Source organism: Equus asinus, chromosome 23, assembly GCF_041296235.1.
Source record: "Equus asinus isolate D_3611 breed Donkey chromosome 23, EquAss-T2T_v2, whole genome shotgun sequence".
Lineage (NCBI taxonomy): Eukaryota > Metazoa > Chordata > Mammalia > Perissodactyla > Equidae > Equus > Equus asinus.
In genome coordinates, this window is record NC_091812.1 from 49,016,761 (window position 1) to 49,044,645 (window position 27,885).

General features: G+C 38.6%; 1 protein-coding gene across 12 annotated transcripts in view; it reads right to left on the reverse strand.

Annotated features, from left to right (window-relative positions):
• BNC2 (basonuclin zinc finger protein 2) overlaps positions 1-27,885 on the reverse strand; it is a 416,429-nt gene that overhangs the window by 270,049 nt on the left and 118,495 nt on the right. For 10 of the 12 annotated variants that reach the window (XM_044757040.2, XM_044757044.2, XM_044757043.2 and 7 more), the window contains exon 2: positions 15,979-16,179. The exons of the other annotated variants lie outside the window; for them this stretch is intronic. In XM_044757040.2, coding sequence (XP_044612975.1) covers positions 15,979-16,179 — 201 coding nt within the window. The remainder of the gene's footprint in view (positions 1-15,978; positions 16,180-27,885) is intronic. 12 annotated transcript variants of the gene reach the window in all.

A 27,885-nucleotide genomic window follows, 5' to 3' on the forward strand; every position in this document is an offset into this window, starting at 1 on the left:
AACCTCTAACACAAAACTCTGTCACTATACTTTGTTTTCAAATTATTGTTCAGTGTTTGAACTTAAGGCTCACCCTTCTATTTTAAATCATTTTGTTTAGTTCCCTTTGATTGCCGAAGTACTGCAACAAACATTATCTGAACACTGATTTCATTCTATTATTGTGAAGGGAGGGACTATCTTCTGCCTTAGACGTGCTTATCTAGCTCAATAAGAAACAACTGAATGGATGAGTGAAAAGAAGGCAGGACAGAATCTGCTCTATTCAAAGACACTAAAAGGTAAACTAAAGGGCTTTCTCTGACTCTTCACTTACTCATTTTAAAACCAAAGAGGAAGTAATTTTAAATGCCTGAAGTGCTTAACCAATCCGATTAGGGCCAAACAGAACTGGGCGAGGGAAGAATACGGAGCCAATCAAACATCTGGGAGGCGAGTCCACAGCACATGCCTAAGTGAACACAATTTGTGGAAGTCACTAGCACCTTAGCACTTTGGATCTTGACTCGCTTTTACTGACGTGAGAGCTAAGACAGAGACGCTGCCTGTGTACCATAAATGATACCACAGCTGGACTGATGCCACAAAATCAGTGTCAGCTGCAAAATACAAAACTATTTCTAGTTCCTCTGCCTCAAATAAGTAGCTTGATCATTTATTAATTATTCCTCTATAATTCTGAATATAATCTAAGTAATATTTCAGTAAGTAAACTGTGAAGTAAATTGGAATATATACAAATATGGTGAAACCCACTTTTGCACTATGTTTAAAGTTATAACCTGAAACCAAAAAAGCTATTTCCACATTTTATATTTGTGGGAAAGAACATGAAAGGAAATGAAGCTTTATAAGGTCTTCTTTCCTTAACAAAAGTCAATTCATAACATGATTTTAAGTATTCTTACACTAATAAAAGACAAACCGTAACAGAAGGAAACTTTCTGGAACACCTTGGATTTTCAAATTTGTTGGAATATTATTCGTCTCAGACAATATGAAAACTCTAAAAGGCAAGTATAATTTAGAATTATTTGCACCAAAGTAAAACAATACAATAGACTCACACTCTCCATATATTATTCCTCTTGTGGCTAAAGCACTGATATTTCAAGTATCCTTAAGATCCCTTTCGAAAATACACTTGAGACAGCTTAAGAATGGGCATTCTATCAGGTGTTTAAAAGAAATAAATAGATAATTTGGTATTCTGGAAAAGTAGCAGAGTCTAATATATCCAGTTAACTGCTGCAGGAGCATTATCATCACTGAGCAACAAAGGGCAGTGTATTCTGCCAATAGCTTTAGGGTGACCTTTGCAATGCTGACTAGTCCGTCAAGTTCCATCTCTGAGATGCAAGGCATAGACAGGGATGGTTTATTAACTGAGGTAGGAACTAAAGACCAGGAGCCTCCAAAAGGGTAGGAATATCACATTCAGGAAACGAGAATTCCTTTCCCTACGAAGAGAAGCAGTGTACCATGAGATCAGGCTGAATAGCCCCCATATTCTTTCCCAAAGCACTAACCTTCCATGGTGCAGAAACTCTCAAGTATTAGCATAGTATCAACATCTTTCGCCCCCCTCAGCTACATTTTTAAGTACTGCCATGAAAATCCAACCGGGAATTGGTAAAACGGGATCAATGACTTGAGTTCTAGGAATAAAGCTGAAAAAGAATGTTGACATCATCTCAGAGCTTTAAACAAATTGTGATGAGTCCCGCTTTATTTGGGGTAGTTTCCAACTATTGCTAAAGCACTGCTAACAGGAAGAGGTCGACAGAATTCAAGAAGGAAGCAACAGCAGGTAAGAAAAATGACTCTGTACTGAACTGAGAAATTTCTTCAAGCAGCACCTGCAGAAAATCAGCCTTTTTGATTCAAGAAAGGTACTTTTTTAAGAAAGTTAACTGTGACTATGGCAAAGTGACATGCTTAAACTTGATATTCTCTTAGGGATGAGCAGGCTTTGAAGCTCATAATAAACTTGAAATGGTTCTGTGGAATGTTAAGGCTTAATGTGGATGGTTGGTGCCACTGTCATGCCTACACAAAACTATGTCAACCTGGAAATAACTGCATTAACAGCTCCAGGGTATTTAGAATGGAAGCCTTGCCCTTTTTTTTTATTAAGAATTTTACTTTGAACCATAAGAAGAAGCTGCATTAAGTTTCCAACTTGTTTAGCACAGCTAAAATTAAAATACTCATTCCGGTTTAGAAAGGCATAATATTCGCCACCCACCTAGTTCATGTTCCCTTCACGTGATACCATTCTCAAAAAGTATAAACATAGCAGAGAGAGAAATGACTGCTTTAAAATAGCCTGGCACATGGAACAATAAAACTATCTATCAAATAAAAGGCACAAATGTTATTTTATAAAAATTAACAGCAACGAAAAGGGTGTCTTCTTTTATCCTCCAGTCTTCACCACCCTCTTTCCTTCAGCGCTTCCCTCCCCTTTTATTAAAGATATTTTATCTAATTCTCAGTTGAAAGGTTTCTGAAAGTGGTAAGTCCCAGCTGTGTTGATGCTGAACTTCTTGAACATGGCACACCGACGTCATTCTGACACACTCTCAGATGCTTCGTAACAAGCTGCACCAGTCACTGGATTTGAAATACCTGACTTACTATAAAACAAACTGTTAATCTCTGGTCTTTTCTCCAGTTCAGCTCTTCCCTGCGGTTTTGGAAGCAAACCAATAGCTTGTTATGTTTACATCAGAGACGACTCCCTTCTGATTGGCGTCTGATACTGTCCAGTGATGCTGTTCAACAAGACCCCAGACAGAACCTAGACACTCCTCGGGCCCCATTTGCAGACCATTTTAACAAGACCTTCTTGTTTCCTGTTCCCACGAAAATCAATAACAGGATGACCTTCAATTTGAAATTCAAACTAATTAATTACCCGTTCTGTTGAAAATGCTGATATCTGATTTGCCTAGAGAATTTCAATTATGAATAGGTTATTTCTTTTAAAGAGCCCCATCAAAAAATTTAGATAGACACTGAAAACCTCATCTTATAACAATATAAATGATGTTTTCTTGAAGCTTGTATAAAATACTGGCCTTGCATGAATTAGTATGGGGAAGTTTTCCCCGTGTGGTCCATCCCCTCCTCGTGACATCATAATCAATTGCCTGGTAAATTATAGCAATCCCACAAAGATTCGGGGCCAAGAATCTACTGCTTAAAGGTGAGATGAAAAGCTTTTTATAGTTAAATTCAGCTTTTCATCTATGACTGACATAAATCATGGGATTCTTTTCAGAATTTAGAAATCCCCTTTTCCTTCCCTATAATTCCAAAATTCTTACTTTTCTATCTTTATTTCTACCTTTGACCATCTTCTTTGTTTTGCTCTCACATCTGATTTTTCTTTATATGGGGGTCATAAGAAGAAAAGCTATACATCAAAAACTATCAGCACCAGAAATATATTTACTAAACTCTTTTTTTAATTCTGAAAAAAAAAAAGAAGAATTCAGTCCATCCCAGTGGGGAATTCCCAAGATGAATGATCACATGCAATGAAACTATTATCTTCATCCATTAAAATATTATCTAAAACAGAGGTTTCTATCTGGCAGCCAGTAGGCTGAATATAGCCTGCAGATGAGTTTTGTTTGGACCACACACTTTTAAAAATATTTGAAAAGGTTGCCAAGATTTAAAAATCAGGAGATTTCACATAAAAATCTGGATTTCTGGCTTCTCATTAAAAAAAAAAAAAAAAAGAAGAGGATCTTGCAACACTCGGCCTGCATTCTCACCTGGCAACAATTGGCTAGAGCCAAGGAGCTGCTAGCTCCCTCTGATTGACACAAGAGCTTTCTTGGTCCACCACAGTCCCCACCAGACTCCCTCCACTCGTTTAACTCACCCTACCTCCGCATGGCCCTTGGAGGCAACTCCCGATCTTTAACATGTCAACTACTCCAAAGAGAGTTTGCAGAGTTTGTGGAAGAAAAAGGGAAGGGTATCTAGGACCAGAGATTTAAAAATACATATTTCATGGGCTTACACAATGTAAGACAGCAGGTAGCAGATTTTATTTCAAAATGTAGTTGTTCAATAAAACATAAGTGCAGAGCAAAGGAAACTCATTTTCATAATTAAAATTTTTTAAAAAGCAAACCTAGAACTGATGATCTTGTCTTACAGTGGTCCAACAAACATTTGCACGGCTGTCAATCAACCACATTCTTCTCTGCGGCCCAGAAAAGATGTTCATGTCAAACTATTACTCAGATCTACATTTTGTTCCTTCACATGTTAACACTTCTGCACTTCCTTTCTAGAACAATCATGTACTTAAGTGAAAACTGACCCTAATGCGAAAATAGAACACATCGTCAAGGTAAATTTTAAAAGTCAACATTTAGGACGCATGAATATTATCATGGCAAATACTCATCTTTACTGGCTCCACATGTATGCCACAAGCTGACATTTATACTTATTAAATAGACATTATTGTGGGTTCAAATGACCCCAAAAGTCATGGCATGTTTCTTTAAAAATGATTATTACCTAAAAGCAGATGTCTATGGCACAGTCACCACGCACTTCTACTTGCTTATTTTCTTAACTGAAAGGAAGTACAAAGAGAAAATCTTTCATAGTTCACTCTCTCCAATCAACCACGACAACACAGTTTTTCTACCTATTAGTGGATTTTACAAACAAAAGTACTCTATTTAGCGGAGGAAAGAAAGTACTTTTTCGTTTTGTCTAACTATCTTAACAGGCTACCTCTCACGTACTGTACAGAACAGAAACGCAATAAATAAGCTATGACCAATCATATTTTGACTTATTAAAAAGGGTAAAATTGAAGTTAACTTTAATATAGTGTTCTGAAATTATGTTTCATGATTGGCCCACATTCTTGGAAGATTATTTTTTAATTAGCTGTTTCCTTCCCAGGAGAGAAGCATTTTTCTTCCATTTTCACCTTAAGAAAGTAACCCTTGAACATATGCCAAATTTACTTCACAATCAGACTTTAATCCCCAAATTCTCTTGATTCTTAACAAGTTGAACAACTTTAAGTAAACAGTTCGCAAAATCATAATTATCATACTGCATTCCTTAACTCCCAGTTGAATAGAAAAAGAGAAAATGCCATAAGTCGGAGTTCCATAAACACAGTCTTAGGCCCCGTATCTGAACGACAATATGATATATTCCTTACAGGAAGCATTTTTCTTTATATTCATTATGTTTGAAAGTTGAGCAATTAGAAGCAGACACCTGGAATTCAATTATTAATTTACCTCTCCCCACCACTTACACACTTCTTTTGAAATCATCTCTCAAGGTACTTCTTAAAGAGATGATCCTATGGGACAGCAGGCATGTAAATGCTCATGTTCTTTTTCTTTAAAATATCTTGGTATAATCTAAGACTAAACTTAATCTCTTTCTTCTTTAAATGTATAGCTTTAGAAAAAAAACTAAAACTTAACTAATGAGTAAAATGGTAAAAACCCAGAATTCAAGGAAAAGTATAATTCACTTCATTCATGTTATTTTATCTACTGTAATATTTTAGAAAGGGAATTTTATGAAAAAACACAGTTAATTCCCACCCACGATGACCAAAGGTTTAAGCTGGTCACCTCAGGTTCACCTGACTGCAAATGACAGCTGACTGCAAATACATAAAGCACTTCTAGAAGACTCTTGATTTTTTTTGTTTGCACTTCATTGTTTCAAGGTGCAAAATAAAACATGAGATCATGAATGTTTCATATTATTTAACCTGTGTTCTATGTGGATTAAGGTATTGTGCTCACTTAGCTCCTTCCTTCTTTCTATTAATCACTGATTTCTAAAAAGAGTATCTCAAACTAGGCTTATGTTGAGGCTTATTTCAGCATTCTGCATTTGTTAAAAAAAAAAAAAATTAGACCAGAAATACAGGAATACTAGCACATAAGGTACAGTGGGTTATCAGAGACTCAGAAGGTAGGCAGCAGTTGGCTTATTGAGAAATTATTAAAAATAACTATGTGCACAAGTTAAAATAACCAACCTCTTACTTTTGCCAAAAGGGTGTTTTTAATATAATGAACATCCAAGCTTCTCTGGTCATGAGAAACCTGGAATATATTATACACGCATGAATGTGGCCCAGGATGCAGGATATGAGATGTGCTTGCTATCAACAGATTAACACTTCATTTTCATTACTGTAATCTCACCACAGGCTGTGAACGCTCTCTTTTTCTTATTTGAACAAGAATGGTGCATGAAAAACCAAGCTGACAGGCAGGCGGGGTTCATTAAAGGCACAAGGCCTTTATTCCCATAACACATCTCACCTGTATGAAGCCAGGGTTCGGGCTTCCAGGCTGGCTACTGAAACAAGCTCTCCCAGATGTTGGTCTTCTCTTTCTATCCCTTCCTACTTAATTTATGATAAAAGTCAAAAAAAAAGTATAAACGAAAAAATTCTTGTCCACAATCAACTCTGTTTAGTAGATAATAGGATTGGTAACATATTTTAAGATCTATTCAGTCCCATGATTACTTTCCAAAGTTGTCCAATAAAACAAACAGAAAGTGGCTGGAAAGGGAAATGATGAGATGTTTGAAGCTTAAGTCAAAGAGTCTAATCTTGGTATCTTTATCCCAGCTTAGTTCTACCTTATTTGAAGAGAACTGTAGTTTCTCACTGGTTGAAAATGGCTACTCACAAAATGAGAATCAATCAGGCTATTTCCCAATGAATGACACTGAGCTTCACCAAAAAGCTAGGCTTGAAGAGCAAAATGGCTACAAAGTATAAGGAATCATTCCAAATGAGATTCCTAAAATGGAGAATTCCTTTTTTAGGATGAGCCATCCACACACTCATTGCCTTTGGGGCAGCCATTCACAAATCCTCAACAAACCTAGAAATACATCACTTAATTCCATAACCAGCCAAGGGACAGATGTACACTTTCTGCATGTCTGTGTACCACATATCAATGCACTGCCACGAAACAACGTGGGAGTTTAATACTGTCCACAGCAAGACAGTAAGACTTTCCACAAAGTCTAGAGCAGGACTTTGGTTTGGGTTCTTTCTGACACTCTAATATTTATACCTAAAAAAGAAAGAGTCAAAGAAAACCAATATTAGATAAGGCAGCAGATAACCGAGCTGATACTTGAGTTAGGTTCTGACATGAGCCCAACAAAGAGAATGTTTGCAGGCATTCTCACTCAAGGACACTTTCATGAATATGCTCAGTGTATAATTATCCTCCCTTAGCTTACAAGTGGCCTCGCAGTCATGTCCACTGCCCTCCAGCACTGGCAGAGGGCAGGTAGTGGGCAGCTTTTTCTACCTATGCCTGATTAGGTGCCCTGAATACCCATCCTAATGATTTAAGTCAACGAAATCCTTCTTACTTAAATTTTAATGGAAGAAAACAAAATTATTAAAATACTACTAATGGAGGTTCTCATTTTAATACTAGTTTTTGTTATTATGTTAAGCCAGCTGAAAGTAATTATTTTTGGCATGTAAAATATTCATTATCCTGAAACTTTTCTCTGCAAGCCCCCAGTTCACACACTCTGATAATCAAATATGAGTCTTGAAGAATTGTCTAGAGAACAAATAGCCATCAAGACACCTTAATAAAGTTGAAAACTTCATGAAAGTCACACAAAAGCACAGCAGGTACAATACTGGAAGCTATGTCTTTCCCACCTAGAGTGATATTTTTTAACCTTGTCAATTTTAACAATCTCTCTGCCATGTAAGACAATGAGTTAAAATTTACTAAATACAAAACAGTAGTGAATTCTGCTCATTGCGTTACGTATACTGCAGGTTTTAAATATCACAATGTCATCTATTAATATTAGCACCCTGCCACCACTTCAGTTCCTTTTTTAAACGTTTCTGCTAACTGTTATTAACTGCAGTTTGTCTCAAAGTCATACCGTCAACCTATTGAAGGAAAACTGCACGTTTTCCCCTTTCTAAGGAAACGCTCTCTCGTGCACATGTAAGTCTAACTGTACCAGATGATAAATCCAAGAATTACATTTTTTTAAAAAGGAGAAAAATAGAAAAGTAAAATCTCTTTTCAGCTAAGGACTTTCTTACACAGGCAAAGGATCAAATTGAGCTGCCTGTCAGCACCTTTGAATGATAAGCTGGGCCCCTGGTTACACGTTTTTATCACGCCCTTACTTAAAGAACCCTTACGTAGCAAAACTCCGGGACAGTCTTCCTGTCAGCACCTACACACTGAGGACCACATCCAAGGGTGGCACCACTTTCCCACACCTCTGCCGGGATGATGTATCGGCAAAAAGATGCTTGAACTCAGTTACTGTTACGTTTCAGGTGCATTTCAATTCCTTTATTTTAGGGCAAAAAAGAGCCAGTGAAAGTAAGGAGAAATTCAGAAAAAAGACAGATGAGGTAAAAGGAGAATAAAGTGAAAAAAAAAATTAGGTCTGTGGGAACAGGAATAGGAAGAAAGAACAGACCAACTATGTATTTAGGTCATTAAGTAAATTGCTGCCAACCAAACGGCAATGGGACTTCAACCAACCTCAGCCACCCCAAACAACAGGCAAACCCTAAAGACAGTAGCAAAATAACACCGCAGTCCAAAAATATTGAGTAAATAAGATGTCAGATATGCTCAAGAGAATCAGTATTTCAATGAGGAACTTCCTACTGTTCAAGCTTATTTTCATTTTCTTAACAGAGAGAAATGAAAAACTGATGGGCTTAATTAAAGAAAAACAAAAGGATATTATTTTGTTGTTAAAGGATCAATTCTTTTTTTTAATTGGAATGATGATTAATAAGCTGAGAATCTGATTTCTAAGCTGGCCAGTTTGAGTAATGTGTTGTTTTTCCACAAGCATTTCCATTAAGGAAGGCTCTGTGAATGAAGAAATGATACAGTGCTTCCTCTCTCCTCCTGATCTTTGACTTTGTGGCATGAAATGCTACACAGAGTGTTTGAACAGAACGACATTGCACACTGTCCTTACCTAAATGAACTCCAGCCATAAATTTTTCACCTTAGGGTTTGAATGTACACTATGAAATTTACTAGGCTTCCTACAGGGAATGTACAAATTAAAAAAGAATCAATACTCTTATTTTTCCTATTCTCTAAACTTCCTTTTAAACCTGGGAAGGGAGAAGGCAGTACACATCATGCTCAGTGAGATGTGGGTACCTTGGAGGTCATAGCCTCAGGCATCATTTTGGGGATGTCATCTGCACATATTAAAACTTCTTAGAGCTTGACTTGTTCAGAATGTTTTCTCATCTTATTTTTCCTGCCTGTTTATTAGTTTGCCTTATAAGAAAAAAGTCCCTTTTTCATACAATGTTTTACTTGTATGTCAGGATATAAAGGTTGCTATTCCCGAATTAGGCCTCTTTTCCTTTATTTCTCTAAGGCTTAAAAATAGAAGCCAAAGTCCCTTGAAAGGGTCTCTGAATCCCCTTCTCCTGCTCTCCCTGGTCCTTCAGTGGATGAGGATCACCAAGCAAAATGTGGAACCCAGCTGCTTTTCGGGAAATAAATATGGCTTCAGCACTGGCAGACAGGGGTGAGATCAATCATTTTTTTCTGACCAGAGCCTAGAGGAAGAGTGGTCATATAGTGGCAAAAACATATTACAAGAGGTACGAGGGGGATTTTCGTGTGGTGAAGAATTCATTCTACGCACGTAAGCCACGCTCCAAACCTCACGTGAAGGAAATCTTGGAACCATTATATTCCAAGTTCTTTGGACAATAACAAGCAGGGAGTTCCAGAGAAAATTTCTCTCACTGAGAAAGTCATCCCACGACTCACTCTTTTCTCCCTAGTACCACAAAGTTCCCCTGACAACACTCTGGAACAAAAGGAGTTAATTCCTAGATCAGTTCACACCCTCTGATTCAACTTATGGACACAAACTAAAAGCAAATTCCAGTTTCTTCTCTCACTCCTTTTGATATATACATATATATTCTCATCTGGAGTCTCAAGTTGAGAAAATACCTCTTCAGCTGTTCAGAGTCATTAGCAAGTCATGTTTATAAGGAACATTCTCTCAAAAGCTCTGCGGATTTACAAAGGCGGATGCCCAATCTAAGGTTCTTTAAATGAGATTGTGTGATGGGTCTAAGGTGGGAAGGGAGAAGCACTGGAAATTTTGTTTTTCACTGAAGTGGATGACGCCAGTTCACTATCTGTAATGGTCTGTTCCTTTGGAATCAGCTCCCTGTGTCACAACGACCTGGCAAACTTGCATGCTTTCACTACCACAGGAGTCCTTGCAATCCTGCTTTGGCTATGACCCATTCCCTTTTGCCCCAACTTCTCAGAGATGCCTTACTCAGCATCTAATTAGCTAGGGAGGATTTGCCACGGCTCTTAACCCTGACACGGGAGTGGGAGGATGTGCTGCTGTGGTAGCCCAAATCTGTCCTGTCACTATATTAATCAGATTTCCATAAAGCCATGCATGAATAATTGGATTTATCAGTGAATGTTAAGATACACTCATAAATATAATTATGAAAAATACCTACAATTATAGATAAGATATCCGCACCTTTAGGGATTTATTTTTCAACTGTGGTTACTTGACTCACCCTAGCAAAGGGCTTTACAAATTATACAAACACACAGAACCAGTGTGCAGAAGACAGAAATATGAGAAAAATAATTTCAAAATCATCACCTACTATGTTCAAATTCACTTAACGTATCGTGTTGAAAATGAACCTGAAGTTTGTGCACAGGTTTTTAATATTTAGCACATACACATCTGAGAATACGTTTGGGGATGCTTTACTTGCATTCATTCACATGTACATAAACACCATGTATATGACCTACGACTTTCCCATTGCAATACAAATTAGTCAGTATCTGTTAAGTGAAGTCTGCATGGTATACACAGACTTACAAAGTACAGATCAACACACAAGCACCTGTCTTGATGCTACAATTTGTTTTTTAACCATTACCCGAATATTCCAGTTTTAGTGTTATATTATCAGAATGGAGGTTAAGAATTATATTTGAATATGTGTCTATAGTTAAAAAGTTCAAAATAAAACACATTATCACTCAAATTAGAGAGGGGAACTAAATTGGAGGTGGCAGCCTAGTAATTCAACAGGCTGAAATTACACGCCTCCCAATATAATACAAATATTTACTTTAGCATCAAGACCATAAGTTTGGTCAATTTAATCCTTTTTTAGTAAGACCTGATTACTAAAATACACCAACTGTAAGAAGGGGAGTGAAAAGGGAGGCGGGAAAAGTACAGAAACCTAAGGAGGGATGATGCCTGGCAATGAAAGTCATTTTCAAAGACCATTAACTATCAACTGCTTTACTCAGGGCTCTGATTAAATAAGAACATACATCCTATGTTAAAGGGATGTCTACATGAGTAGGATAGAATTTAGAATAAAAATGTATTGTATGAACTATAAAGAAGAATCAAACCACCATATACAATTAGGCATGTGAATCGTAAGAAAAACTGTATATATGCCTTTTAACTGTTAGTGAATAAATATTCAAATTATTGAAGGGGACAGGTAGGAAGGCAGACAAAACCACCATTTCCACTTCAAAATACAGACTCAACAAACTGAAACTGTGTTTGCCTACGTGAATACAAAGAACTGAAATACTACTAGGAGAAAAATTCATATGGAACATGCTTTTAAATGGATTCTAGCAATGTTATTATATATTTCTTACAATATATTTTATTTATCATTTCTCTGAAATGTGCTAGATTTTATATTAGTAAGAAAGTTTGCTTTACTCTGTCATATCTCTGGTGAGCAGATGCTCTGGTATTAATGTAAATCGTTGATTTAATTTTTAGCTTTCTTGGTTTGCCCCTCACCTATCTAGGAAATGATTTCTCTGGTGATAACTAACACATCATGCTAATGAGAGAATCTAACGCACAATAGAAAAATGTCACTACTAATAATATTTGCATGAAGTTAAATAAAGCAACTGTAAGAGAATGTCAGACAGTTGTTCTTTAATAAGACACAGTTTCACAATGAAATTATGTTGTTAATTGTGTTACATCATTGGGTGAATCCTAAATTACTACATAACGATGCAGAGAGTCATTTATAATTCTAACTTAGTATTTCACTCCTGTCTGAAAAGAGACCTTATTAAGGGATCTACACTTTATTTGAAACAGGTTAAATATACCTCACCAATAATAAAAGGTAAATGCCTCTAGTAATGTGTAAAACATGGGCTATAGCCATTTACCTGTTACGGTTTCATTTCTGAAAAGATTTCAAAATACATTAGACTACTGCATCCCTTCAGGTAACCACAAAGAATTTTATTTGCTATTTTCTCAAAAGAGCACAAAATATTTACAAAAATAGAAAAACCACCTTTTAAAACCCGATTTTAAAAAAATTCCAAAAGCAGGCCTGATTTTCTGCTTTTAACAATACTTCATGAGGTTAAAATGGGCAAATAACGTTCTGGAGTCTAGGAGATTAACAGAGAAGATGAGCAAAGGGTTTCTGGTCATTCTCGACTGTCACTGATCAAAGTGACCCAAAGAAGAGCTCCCTTCACAAAAGTCAAGAGTCATGCCCTTTAAGGTTATCAAATATTTGTCTGTATGGAAAAAAATGATCCCCTTTGGAAAAAATCATACTTGAATATGGGAGAAAAAAGGTATCGAGGCAGGAAAATGCAGTCAAACTGTCACACTCGAACTTTAGGGGGAACATACTTAATTTCACCAAGTTTAAACTGGCTTCAGATTGTGATGTCTTTTTGTTAGTATTAGACAGACTGAAAGATTTACATATAAGCGGATCTAACTTTGGTCACTGAAGACAAAGATTTTTATATCCCTACTTCCTAATTTATCTAGAGAAAACACAAACCTAGATTATTAAATTTCAGTATTCATGAGATATTTCCCACTACAAGTTTTGCTGCAGTTACATACTGGTGGTGAATTCTCTTTAATTCAGTTTCGAAACCTACCAGTCAGTCTTTCCTAATATCTAAAAAAATGATCAGGTAAATCTAATATTTTTATATTATTACAGGAAACTTTGAAATAAAAAAAAATACCCAATACGTTTTATTCATTTTATGAACCAAAACAATTTTTTCTTAGAAATTAAAATAATCATGATATAGAAAACCTCTTTATGTCCTAGCAAGGAGATATACAGAATTCTGTATACTTGATTAAACTGGACAAACTTTTTCTCTTTAGTAAGTAAGACAAAAGCTGGCTTAATGTGTATATTGAAACTAGTAATTCGTGAAACTGTTGGCTTCAAGAGAGATCATTTCAAGAAAAGTGTCTTTCTTGCGTGCTTTCACACACACACACACACACACACTGAATCAGCATTGCTGATGAACTATAGGTAAGGAAAATAAACATTAAACACGTACAGCACATATATTTTTACCTTTACACACACAGTTTAAATTTAAGTTTACACAATATTTATACAAACTAAAATGTCATCCTGAAGGAGGAAAAAAAAAAGCATGTAAACTCATACCCTCTTTTACATGCTTTCCAAAAATGCACAGGAGGTAAACATTTAGTAACCATGACAGGAAAAAAAGAAGGGGAGGGGAGTCACTAACTGCATCTAAACCAAAAAATAAAGAAAACATATAAACGATAGTTAAATCACAACACTTTTTTAAATTGTGATTTTTTTCCTTTATCGTACTACTATGTTTAGTAAATAGCATAATATTATATAGTTTTATATAGCATCCATTATGCATAAATTACTTCCCTATATTTCTACTCTCTTTATATAGTCACTGACACTATCACATGCATACAGGTACACACAAGACAGAGCTTTATACACCCAGAGTCAAACAACTGAATCAAAGACATCCTAATAGCTTCGTTGTACAAGTTTCTCTCTCTCAGCGATTTCAAATGATTTTCCTAATTCTGATCCATCATTTATATAATTTACTTGTATTTGTTTTTCAGCTAAAATGTTTTCCACAACTTAAAGTCTCCTTAGATTCAAATCTACTTGGAAATGGGCTAGTGCCAAAGAAGCAATCTAACACCATCTATGTGGTTCAATAGCCATTTATCAATTGATCATTATCTCTATCTGGTTTTATTAACTCTTTTCTAGCTAGAGGGAGACCTAAACCAATCTTCCCTTCCAACACATACACACACACACACACACACACACACACACACACACACACACACACACACTTACTTGACCTCCACTAACTCAAAGAAAATCCTGAAGGTGACAATTAATTTTCAAAGAGAGGCACAAGTTATTTAGTCCTAAGGTCAGTAAAAATACACTCTGTGTTTCCAGCACGAAGAGAGCCACCAGGCAGGAATGTGCCCCAGAAACACACCTCTCAAAGCATTCTGCAATGACAAGGAGTATCTCTGGGAGGAAATGAACTTTTTAACTTGCAAGGATGGGAAATTGCACATAAAGAGTTGCTTATTGGGTTTATGTTGATTGCATTTAAATCCCAGCTTACTGTATCAGCAGTAATCAGGGTCCCTCTACAGGATATGTCAAAATACACCTTATTCAAATGCATTTATCCTATCTAAAACGGTGTGATAAAACTGTTCGCTAGCTAAATGCTACAAAACCCTGGCTCTGTGCACCATCTTCTGCAGATGTATTTCTAAACTTGGAGTAGTTTACAGCTTGGCAAATTCTTTTCTTTCCTCCAGTATCAATACTTTCAAAACGCTAAATTAATGCAATGAAGTATTTAATTCTCACGAACTCTTCAAAGCAAAACAGGTTTTGGTTTTTTTTTTTAAGAAAGCAGTTGAAATATTTCTTTTAAATGAGTGGAACAATATCAATTTCTTAACGGCCATGCACTTAAAATTCAAGTCTATTTCTCAGCAATACTTTCACGCTGCGTGGCTGACAATATCATCCTAACTTGCTTTGTGTGCGTTTGGGGTAGGCTTTTAAAAAGCAAGACGCGTCTAGGAGGGAGGCACCAGGGAACTTCCCTCCCTCGCTTGAGCGCAGTCCAAGATGAAAGTTTCTGGGTTGTTTCCCTTCGCTTCCTCTCCCCCTCGCTCCCCCTCGGAGCCGCCGAGCAGCAATTGTGCAAGAGGAGCCGGACGCGCGGGGCGCGGCTCGCCGCCGAAGAGCGCAGGGTCCGGCCGCCGGCTCGCTCGCCGGCCGGGTGATTAATGAGCGGTGGCCGCCCGCCTCGCACTCGCGCGCCGGCTCGCCCGGCGGAGCCCGCACAGCCCGCGGCCGCACGGAGGAGCGGCTCGGGGAGGACGCCGAGGCTACGCTGCGCCCGATGTGAGTGCGCCCGCGGGCGGGCGGGCGGGCGGGAGCCGGAGCGGCACGGCGGGGAGCGCAGGGCGAGCGCGGCGGCGGCCGTGGCGGTGATGGTGGCGGCGCGGAGGAGCGGGGACCGCGGCCCTGCCCGGCCCGCCGCCGGCCCGGCCTCGGCGCGGCGCGCGGTCGGAGGAAGTCGCCCGGGCGTGCGGAGGGGCCCCCGCCTTTCTGACTGTATGGCAGCAGACACTTGGACGAAGTGATTCACGGAGAGCGAAAGCGACATTTGTGGGGGGGTAGGGGGTGGTGGCTTTTTTTGTTTTAATTTTTAACACAAAACAAAGAAATAAATTCAGTCTTCCCTGGACCCAGGCTGTCCTGTGAAACTTTGCACCCAATGCCTTGGCTTCCTTTCTCTTCAGGATCCTTTCCCCTTTTTTCCTGGAAGGAGCCCTCAGGGAGAGCGTGAAGTCGCCCTGCACATTCCAGTCACACAGTTATGACAAAAGAGAGCCCAACTACGAAGTCAGCATCGTAAAAATGTGGAGAAAGAAGAATCCCAGAAACAAAAGTGCACATAACAATTCAAGGTTTCTTTAAAAAAAAAAAAAGAAAGAAAGAAAGTAACTTACCTGTTGGGACATTCTGAATAAGAGGTTAGTATCAGCGTTTTGCCATGTCCCCATGAACCCTGGTTCAGCCGCAGTCGTTCTGGTTCCGAACTGCATGGAGTTGTCAGTACAGGAGTCTCTTAAAGTCAAGTCTCTTGCCCTCTTTGGCTCTCTGTCTCTCTGTGTCTCTCTTTCTCTCACATCCACTTCTGCCTCTTCTGACTGAAAAGTGAAGGTGGATTTTTTGAGCCTCTTGGCAGCCAGTAGCAGGAGTGTAGTGTAGTTAAGAAGCTGGCTGAACTGTGCATTTCATTTGGGAAGGGGGAGATTTGGGGGAGGGAGGGGGTCAGAGCTGCTTTCGCACCTTCTGCACAGATACCCCTATCATTTATGCATAGATTGTGACTCCCCGAGCTTGCCTTTGCTCGGTTTAACAGCTGCCTGTCAGGTGTGCAGGCAGCACTGGAGACCCAACCATCAGCTTCAAACTCTCAGCCACTGCATGTCATTGGATAGCAGAGCTAAGAGTCAACTGCACTGTTCCACTGTCAGGCACCAAATGACACCCTGCACTAACCCCTCTCCAGACACACGGATAGATACACACTTATGCACACTTCAAGCAGCACCATGATTATGGACAGTCCACGGGGCCAGGAGAAGCTGGGGCCCTTCCTAGAGAATTTTTCCCAACAATGCTTTCGGGTATAACATGCAATATCTGACATCACTCTTTGCTTTAACATTTGTAAACTGCTATGCTTCAACATTTTTTTTCTAATTACACTGGAAGAAAGAAAAATACTCAGCTGTAAGAGAATGTAAAGTTGGCTCAGTTGTTGTCTAAATGTTAGCTCCTAAAAGTCATATAGTATGTGCTGGGCTATTTATAACCACATATAAACTCCTAGAGAAAATAATATACAGAGACATGACCTTACACCCTAAAAAGTAAATAAATAAACCTAGCAGTTTTTTGAACACAGAAGATGCACAATAAACATTTGCAAAATAAATACATATTATTTAATATCCAGTTCCTCAGGTCGTTAATTACTAAATTGGCTGTTAAGCAATAAGAAACTGAATGGCAAAGGAAAAAAGTGTATCTTTTCTTAAAGCTCAAAAGTAGAAGAAAATCCTTTGTTAAAGTTCCTGGATGAAGCATCTACAATAGCCTTTCAAATCATAAAAAAGAAAAAGATGAAGAAAAAAAGCCTGTCCTATTTCAGGCAAAAAGTAATGAATATAAAAACCTCCATTTTTCATTCAAGATCTCTATGGAAAATTCTGTAACGTTTTCCTGCCTGATGAAATACAACCTCAATAGCATGTCGTATTTTTAATTAAACCAGTTTTAAAACAAAACATCTATTTATTAGGTAGTATTTATCTACCTTATTTATGGAAAAGCAGAACTGAACAAAATGCACTGTACATAAACAGTAACTTCAAAATGGAAAGCTAAATTCATGTCATCTCATAAAAGTAGTCAGCAGGAAAAAGCCATGCTTCCCTAAACTTAAAATGTAAGGAACATTAATCTTCAACCACCTACAAATATCGAGGACAAATGTACCACTCTCCTTGCTCCTCCTTAACTCCAGAATAACAATAAACCTTACTCTCTGAAACAACAAAAGAAACAGAAAAGAGCTTCAATGGCAGCTCTGTGTCATTAGTGGACAATGAGAAAAGATGAGAAAACGTACACTGTGTTGACACAAATGTGCCTTCCCCTCTAGAACCGACATCTCCTGAAAGCTTTTCTGTTAAACTTCCCTCCGGTTCACCACCATTAAGCGCAAAAAAGTCTCGAAAGCAGCAAATTCAATATCTGAGAAGAAACAAACAAGAACCCAAAGAATTGTTGCCTTAAAATATATTAAGTCCACCTGTGGTCCATAAAAATATTCTTGAGGGGGAAGGCAGGAAAAGCCCCAATGAGTCAATTGTCAACAGTGACTGTACCTTTACGGCTAGCTATTACCCACTTAAACGCCCTCTAAAATTTGCTAGCCTCTTGATTTCTGAAGTGGCACTCAGTGCCTCAGTCAAGCTGCCTGCTCAGCTCCTGACCTTCCCACTAATGGCTGTTATTTGTGGGAGGCTTAAGGACACTGTCAATAGCAAGCTTCCTCCTCGCTCCTCTCAGGCTCTGTGTATCGCTTTGCCTGCGTGTTCTCTCTCGCCTGCCTCTTGCTCTCCCTCCCGACTCGTTCCCCCTCCTTCCTTCCTCTCTCCTTCACTCCCTCTTCCTCTTCTTCCAGCCACCCCCCACCCCTTCTTTCTTTCAGTCATGCAGTCCTCTTCTTTCCCAGGTACCCTCCCTCCCCACCACCACACACACACACACACACACAACACAAAAATCAACTGGCATGCAGCAGCAAGCACCTGCAGTAATAGACTCTTTTATTAAAACTGTTATTCTGCAAGACTTGAAATTCCCCGTGGACCGGGCCATGTCAAAGCCGATATAATTAACTAGAGGCTCAGCAACGGATCAATTACCAGACAAGCAAGTGATAGTGAAATCAATGAAAGATCATCAGCCACATTATCAGTGTTGCAACTCATTAGGGCAAAACTGAGAAATGTGCTCAAAGCGGGCCCAAGCAAGGTGGCATTACAAAACAAAGGGCTAATTTGGAGACCCTGCTGTGAACAATCTGTAACAGAATTAGCCTTTTTTCCCCCTAAACTGCACAGCTCCATAACTAAATGTGACAGACTGAGAGAAGCAGTTTATTAAGACACCAACCCCAAGTTTATTTAGTTCATAAACTCTTTCCTAGAAAATCAATACAGTCTGTACAGGGTTATTAGGCTGACTCGCTAATACATCCAAATGTGGTCTGCCGGGCCAGCACTCTTCTGACAAAATGCTACCCAGCATGGGCAAACTGAGCTCTCTCAGATATCAAGGTTTGAGGTTGCTCTAGATGGAACAGGTCTGCAGTGTAACTAGTACCTGCATATTACTGCCAGGGAACAAGCGTCAAAAGGACCAGGATAGCTTTCTAAGGTTTAAAATATTTTTTCCCAACAAATCTATCACACGATGCTGCACCTTTCAGCATCAAACAAAATTTCAGCGAGTCTGTGAGACTAGTTTACAAAGAGGACAAGCTTTATTATGATAAGAGGGCAATTAACCCAAAGACTTAATAAATGAGGAAACTAAAACAAAAACCTCAAGCACATACGCATGCTATGCTTTGCAGATTTGAAGTTTCGAACATTTTTAAATCAAGTTTTGGAAATACAAATCTGACTCCTCTAGAAATCCCCAAAATGCATGATTTGAACTTGCCACTCACTTGCATATATAAACACAGCATGTAGAGTCCTTGATCTTAGAATCATCTTCTAGCTAGCAAGCAGGACACCTACATCGGTTTAAGCACAGATACAAAAAGTATACCCAACAAGGCACAAAGATGACTTTTGAGTGTGTCCATTTGCTATGTAGTCTGCGGATTATGGAATAACTGTCTGGAATTGTTTGTGTTCAAGTTTTTTTAAAACTAGCGGGGTGGAAGCAGGCATCACTTCCACAGTATTGCTTTTTTGTTTCCCTGATTCCATGTATTTCAGGTTAAAGAATCATAAATAGGAAAGGCTATGTGTTGGCTTTCCCACATTGACTGACAGTGAGAGATGGACCATGGAAATTAAGAAGCACACCAACTAGGTCTAAATGGCACCCAAGTTATTAAGCACATTATGGGAGTGTGAATACCTCCACCTCACCACAACACGTAGCAGAAATAGCCTTACACAACGTAGGAAACTCAAATGCAGCTTACAGTGTTAAAGTAGATTGGAGAACCGAAGGGAAAAACAAAAAGACAACAGCTTTTGCAAGTGATTTCAGATGTTTTAACATTTAAAATGTCCCGAGAAAAGGATTACACTGTTAATATGACTTCAGTATACTGGCTCAAAGATACTAAATCCTAAACTTCAAAAAAAACTTCATTTTGACAGGACTTTCATAAAATCCAACTTATAGATTGCAGTAAATAAACGTTTTCCCCCTAACTTTTGAGCTGGTACCTTACTAAGCATTTCATAGCTCATATTTTTGAGTAATCTGTAAAAAAGTTAGACATATATATATTCTGAACCTGTACTATAGATGCCAATGTTTTTGATAGTAATTAAAAGTTATAATGACAGAAAAATTTTATTTTTTTAAACCTTTTTGCATATAACTACATACTGTGCATGTACCCTCAACGAGATCCAATTAGTTGCAAAGAATTTGCATTTCAGTTAGTGTGGGATAACAAGACTACAGGGAGGTACAATGCAATTCCACCAGCAGAGTAAGAAAGTGTTCGTTCTTGTTAGCTCTGTAAGCACTAATTCCCACCACTGACTGTTGAAAATGTTACTGATCTTTTCAATATTTGGGTATTGAGGTGGATTTAGGTTTTTCCCTCCATTGAAAAAGAAAAATCACATCTTGGTACCAATATCAGCCACAATAAATGCCTGAAGAAACAAATGACCAACAGATTTTGTTTTGTATGTATGTTTGCGGGTGGGGTTTTTTTGGGGGGGGGGGTGTAGGGGGGGTGATATTGCATGCTTTTTCTTTTCTTCCTAATACTTATTCATCATTTCTTTAAAAGCACATTGCTTTCTTAAAACAAGTTCCGAAACTGGGGGTAGGGAAACCTCACTGAGATGGGTCTATGTAAATATATATGGTTTTGTGATAAAGGCATGAATTTAGTACACTGCAAAAGCACTCAAGGATTTTCATTTTTTCTAGCTATGTTTCCAACAATGTAAATCCTAAGCAAATATCAAATAAATGTATAATTTATATACCCAGTTTAACAAGCATCTCCAGGACTTCTGGTTCACAGAACAATACCTGGAATTCCCTGGGTTCAGCTCAGCAGCTGTTAACAGACTCTGTAATCTGTAATGACAGTAAACTGGCCTTTGCTCTTCTTTTATTCACTGTTCATTTTCAAGGCTTGGTTAAGTACAGAGCTAGGTTAAAGATCAGTGGTTTTTCATGTGACACATGCTGGTATTCATCTAATGGCTTGTCAAGACAAAACTGTCCCTGTTCTTGCCAAAATAATAAAAATGACGCTCCACATCACATGACAATCAGGACTTCCTTATGGCAAAACAACCCGAGCTTTTGTAATTCACTTATTCTATAGGAAAAAAAAAATTAATAATTGGCTATCCGATCCTATAGGTGGAATTAGGTTACCACTCTCAAAAGAGATTTTTTTTAAATGTTACGGCCTCTCTTAACTCTAAAGCAACATGTAAACTAGTTTCTAATCAAATCAGACTTTACCGTATAAAAATAAAGCTGAAGCCACAAATTCATACGACTTTAAGGTATATAAGTTAATATATGCAAATTATGCAGAAGAAGCAGGCTGAGACCAATCACAGAGGTGGGGGAACCAATTGAGGAAATGTCATTTTTCTTGAGAACAAAGTATGGGACTTGCTTTGCAACATCTGTTGGGCTGTGTGAAATGTTAACAGATGTCTTAAGTGAAAAAAGGAAAAAGAATTAATAAAGGAAACCTCCTCTGAACAGATAATCCACCCAAATTTCCATATTCCTTAGGAAAAAAGTTGACAGCGACCTTTTTCCATTGTGAAACCTGCCATCCCTACTTTACTGTGTAAAGTTTCATTTTCTTTGTGAAGTTAAGGGGGGAAATTTTTGACTCGCTATAAAGAAAAAAGTAAAACTAACAATAATTTCAACTGAGGGTTTCCCTTGGTGAATAATTATATCATAATCTAAGTTGCCTGTGTTCCCTTGGGTCACATATGTAATTTGATGGGAGGACAGTGAAAAGTTCACCCCCCAAAAAAACACTCAAAAAGATGAAATATTACTCTGCTGTGCCTGCATGTTTTAAGGGGAAAGGAGGAGGCGAGATTTAAAAACAGCTGTTAAGATACAGTTCCGATATGAACACATCTCTGCATATCAAGGTGCTCATCTTCACAATTAGGATTCACCAGTCATTTACACCTAAATCCTTGCCCTCTCCACTGGCTCTGAATTTCCTTCCATTACCAGCCTGATAAGGGATGAAGTGGCCCTCTTTCAAGAACAGCCAAGTGTTCCACAGCAGTAAAGTTGAGATGAACATGAAGAAAACTTTCGAATTATAGTAGTTGGATCCCTGTATTTAAATTTTAAGAAAACTGAAAACTTTTCTTAGTTAACAATTTGTGTTTCAATTTATTAGATGATCTAGACAAACCTCAATGTAGCTGCCTTTAATACAAATTAAAAAGATGATGCATGCATGCCAGCTACTGAATCTAACCTAGTGCCCACTGATGTGTGGATGAACTGAACTATGTACCTGTATTCTTCTATAAATCTTTCTCTTTGCAGACACTGCTTATTCTCTAAAAACTTGGGACATAAATTCAGGTTAACAACTCATGGATTAACTAATTCAAAATGCAATTAAGGATCTTTACAGATTCAAATGAAAGAAGAAAAAAATTGTGTTGTCCTCTCTGATTGCCACTCTCAATCTCTGGCCCCTCTCTCCTATACTATGTTAAAATTGTACATGTTACATCGTGTTTACAACCACACCTTCTCCAGATGGCCCTGACAGCCTGGGCTGGGCATTTCAACATATAGGAACCTCAGCCAGAAGAGCCTGAAGATTTCAGGGCACAAGATCATGGTCCAAGTTGTAAACAAGATATGCAGGCATACCTTAGGTTTTTCGTTAGTTTGTTTTTTGCCAAAGCAGTGTGGGTTCTAAATGCTCTGGTGTTTACTCACAGGAATACCGTGTTAGAGCACGTGGCAAAAAATAAAAATAGTACCTGCCACACCAAAAATAATTGATCACCTACACTGAGGGAGAAAGCCTGTGCACTGAAACATCATTATGTGACCTCAGACGAAGAGAGGAAAACAGGCCTCCGACTACAAGGTTTGAATAGGACACAGGTTTAAATTACTTTCAACAGTGGCGTGAACACCCCCTGTAAGCAAATACTACCTAAACGCTTCATCTTTCTATGGCAAAGGGGAGAAACCGCTCTGGTTGACACTTGTCTCTGTACCAACTAGAATCACTGTTACACAGCATCTGCTGACAGCCTAATCAGGAGCTCAATTTCAGAGAAAAACATCAAGGATATATACCAAATGCCATAATCCCTTGATACACTATGAAAATTTAAAAAAAAAGATTTGGGTAGGGTGTGGTAGATGAGGTACTTTATAAAACGTTAGAAAAATGATGAATCCTCGAAATCAAGACATTTGCAGATGCAAAAGCATCTGAGGTCAGCATAAATCTTGAGCCTTCAAAAGATCAACCATTTTACCTAGCCTGTTTTTTTGGTCTAAAAACAAAAAAGTAACTTTATTCATCTCCTCTCAGGTACAAACAGTGACAGTGGCTTCTTCCTACTATAACCTAAAGTCAATGTTTTATAAGAAAAGATTCTAGAGGAAAAGAAACCAGTGACGTGTTTCCTTAAGTGAGTTTCAAAAACAGGCTGGGGAGCAGAGACCAAGGGATTGCTTTTGTATGACCATGAAGAGCTGCAAGGATTGTAAAGATAGTATTAATTTCTTTATTTACTTCCTTCCGAAGTCTGCAGACCAAGCAGCTCACAGCTCCCCTGAAGATGTCATAATAATAGTTTAAATTACCGTCAGGAAGGAAGATTGAGATTCACCGACACCCAGGAAATCCAACGCTGCTTTCAGAATTATCACACAAAACAGCAACCCTCTTGATGGTACCCCTTATAAGAAATTCACAAACCTAAAAAGTAAATTCAAAAACTGAAAGACCAGTATACCTGAAGTTTCAAAATCTTCAGAAATCCCCAACTATTTTATATACATACATATTTAAATGGGAAAATGTTGAAATAAAGCAAATTTGAACGAACTCAGAGACTGTTTTGAAAATTAAGAAACCCAAAAGATGCCAGACAGTCATTAACAGCAAGTTAAAAATAGGAATAATTAACAGGTGACTTAGGTCTGAACAGTGATGACCTTCGGTGGGGAGCAGTGGCTGCAACAGGTCCAAGGAAAGCTTCTGAGGTCCAGGTAAATGTTCTGTATCTCCGTCTGCTTGGTGGTTCTGGGTGTGATCACTTTGCAAAAATGCACTGAGCTGTATATACTTAGGATTGTGCACTTTCCTATATGCACGTTATACCTCAGTTCTAAAAGTTTACTGCTGCTACGGTTAGTGGTACTACTACTAAAAATAGTGATAATAAATTAGGACTAGGTGAGAGAAAGAAAAGTCAAAGGAAGGAAAAGAAAAATAACGGGGTGGGAGAGAAAAGGGAAGGGACAGAAGGCGGCAGATTTATCAGTCAAAAATCATTCCAGGGGCTGGCCCCGTGGCCGAGTGGTTAAGTTCGTGCGCTCCGCTGCAGGCGGCCCGGTGTTTCGTTGGTTCAAATCCTGGACGCGGACATGGCACTGCTCATCAGACCACGCTGAGACAGCATCCCACATGTCACAACTAGAAGGACCCACAATGAAGAATATACAACTATGTACCAGGGGGTATTGGGGAGAAAAAGGAAAAAAAATAAAATCTTCAAAAAAAAAAATCATTCCAATAACTGCCACTAAATGTACCGCTGGCAGCAGTTTCTTCAGAGGTAGGAAGGGTGAGGAATCAAGTAAATATCTAAGTTTTACAGAATGAGGATGAATGTGAAAGACAGTAAAAGGGTGGGAGAAAGAATAATTAGGTGAGAGAGATCTTAACTAGGCAGTGCAAGAGTGTGCATGCGTGCGTGTGTGTGTGTGTACGTGTGTGTCCAAGGGGCTTAAATGTAAAAGATCAACATCCCTCAACTTGAGAAGGATCAACCCCACAACATGGGATGCTGAAACATGCTCGCCAGTCTTGCTCATTGAGCCTGTCCTCTGATTTGTAATTATGGCTGTTTGGGGCTGGGTCGTTGGGGGCGGACACTGAGTACCTGCTAAGAGATGGGGAAGAAATTACACATAGCCTGCAGATAGGTATTACTTGGAGGCAGTGAGCACATCAAGACAGATTAAAAAAAAAGTTGCAAATATAACATACTCCTCTGACCACCCAAACACTTTTTAAGTATTAATTGTCGCTAATGCTGACAGCAGCCAACCATTACACAAACAAACCCTGGAGAGAATGAAAGTAACAGAGTGGGAACAACGGAATAATTTGCTAATTGATAAGGGATACACTTTTGCCCTGACTAGCTCAGTTTCTAGTTCCTTTTTCTTCCATTTATTAGAAAGAGAGACATTTTAAATTAAACATTTTTAGCCACTGTTAGGGAATATTGATCAAAGCCCTCCTTGCTAAGTATAAGAAGGTGTGGGGAACATGAAGTTAAGACACCATCCCTCCTCACAAGAAGTTTACAATCCAGTACAGGAGATAAGCGACGTACAAAAACAACCTTAATAAAACAGACTGTGATACGAGAAGCAGCCGCAGAATCCTACAGGACTTAGCAAAGGAGATTCCTTCCAGCTGGTGTGGTAAGAGAAAGTTTCTAAGCAGAGCCAGCATTTGTGCTGGAATTGAAGAACACATAATCTTCCTAGAGAAGTGACCCAGTTTGACTAGAACATAAGGTAGGATCTTGTAGGGCAATGACGAATGACAGGGATGGACTGGCCGATAGGAACTATAACAGGAAGGGTCCCATCCTACACCATAAAGAGTTGCTATCTATCCTGTTTTCCACCAACAGTCAAAACTGTTGAAAGCTTCTCAACAGCAGCAAGGCATGATCATTACTGGCCTCTAAGAAGATTTATCTGGCAACAGCATGACAGACAGACTGAAGTGTGAAGGGACAGATGCAAATACACCAATTAGGAAGCTATTGTAATAACCTGGCTAAAATGACTACAGGCAATAGGGCCAGGGGAAAAATGAGCAAGATACAATGTAGAGATAAAATCCAGGGGAGAAGAATGACTGGTAAGATGCGGGTGACAAATGAGAAGAGTTCAAGATGACACTAAAGCGCAGATATTCCGAGCATGGGAAAATGGCAGCACTATCAACAGAAATGGGGATGAACTCATTTGTGGGAATATATAGTGAGCTCAGTTTGGGAAAACGGCCAATCATGTCAGTGACTAGGCAACTAGAAATGTTCAGAAAACAGATGGACACTGGAGTTACCAGATCTGGGAGCCATCCATCTACAGAGAAGTAACATAAGCGGTAAAAGAAGGTGGCCATGGCTGCATCTTGGAGGATACCCATGGTTAATGGGGGAGAAGACAGAAGGAGCAGTATTAACAGGGGCATCCTGACTGTCCAAAGTTCTGAATGGCAAGAGAAGTGAGATTTACAGAGGTAAGATGGTCAGAGTTTTAAATGCTCTAAAAGCCAATGCTATATTTACAGTATAGTAAAACCAAGTATAGCAGTAATAGTAAATACAGTAAGAACAAAACAAAATGCCTGGGAATGATAAATAGCAAAATCAAAAGAATGCTTGGGGATGGGGGGCAGGTACTGGGTAGAGGGGATGACAGTGGCTGCAATATAACTAAGGTGGTAACCCAGAGCTTCAGATGTATTTGTACGGTATTAGTTCTTAAGCTTGGTAAATGGGTGTTCATTATACCACTCCTCATATATATATTTGTTGTTGCAATATTTTACAACTATATGTTGTGTCCTAAGAGAGATGTCTTAGTGGACAAATAGATAAAGAAGTTATCGAACCCAGATTGTAAAGGAGTTAAGAAGTAAGCAAATTATGAAGACAAGGAGGCAGAAAAGATAAAACATTCTTTGGAAAAACTGTGCAAAGCAAGCAAGTAAGAGAAAAGCGGTCTGAAAAGTTTGCAGGGCCCTGGTAGAAGTTGTGTTAGTGTGTTGATGGCTTGTTTCTCACTACTGGGAAAAAAAGAGTCCCATAGGCAAAGGGGACGAAGCCAGCGGAGAAAAGGATATTGAAGATCTAAGCCAAAGGGAAAATGATATAAAAGGGTCCCAGGAGAGAATGTGATGAAGAGCACAAATGAAAAGGGTACCCCTGAAGGGCGAAGAGAAAATTTTTTCTCAGAAACCAAAGTAAGATATATAAAAAAAATTCTGTGGCTAAAAAAATATATATATGAAAGTGCTCATGTCAAAAAGCCAATTTACTACCCATCTCCCCCACTAAGACGTCCCCTTGTTGAAAGGACAGAGTTTATCTGTCTGTGGTAATCCAGGGCCTAACAGAGAGTTAACACATAGTAAATGCTCAATAAATGACAGCTCTGCAGAAGGAATGACCATCTCAGAGAAGAGGAGTCATTTGCTAAGAGAGACATGACAGGATGAAATCAGAGACTAGGGGAGAGGAGAGAGGGTTTGGTCCAATTGGAGAGGGTAACATGAAACTCTCAATCAATGAGAAATGAATAAAAGAAATGGCAAATAGCAGAAAGGACTCAGCCTTGGATCCCAAAACATTCTCAGAAATTACAGGCAAGCTGACTGGGCTCAAGAAAGTGTAGCTCAGGTTCCCCACTATGGGAAGTAGAATACTGAGAACCAGCAAGTTCTTAATGTAAAACTCAAACATGCCTTGCTCCAAAGCATACAACCTAACAGGCAACGGAACTTTGTAAATCACCGCCTTATAAGGCATTCCTATAGCATACACTTCTGATAAAGAAAACACTGAGAATTGATTGCTGGATGAAATTATTCAATCTTTATTTAGATGCCCCCCAAATCTAACTGTTTACTACATAGGGTTTTCTAAATGTCTATGAATTTATTCCTGGCTAACGAAATTCCCCAAAGCAAACAAAAATCAAAAGACTTTATGCTACATCACATATGAGATGTGAATGACGAAGTGGGAGATGTGGAAGAATGTCACTTCATTAACAAACATGAG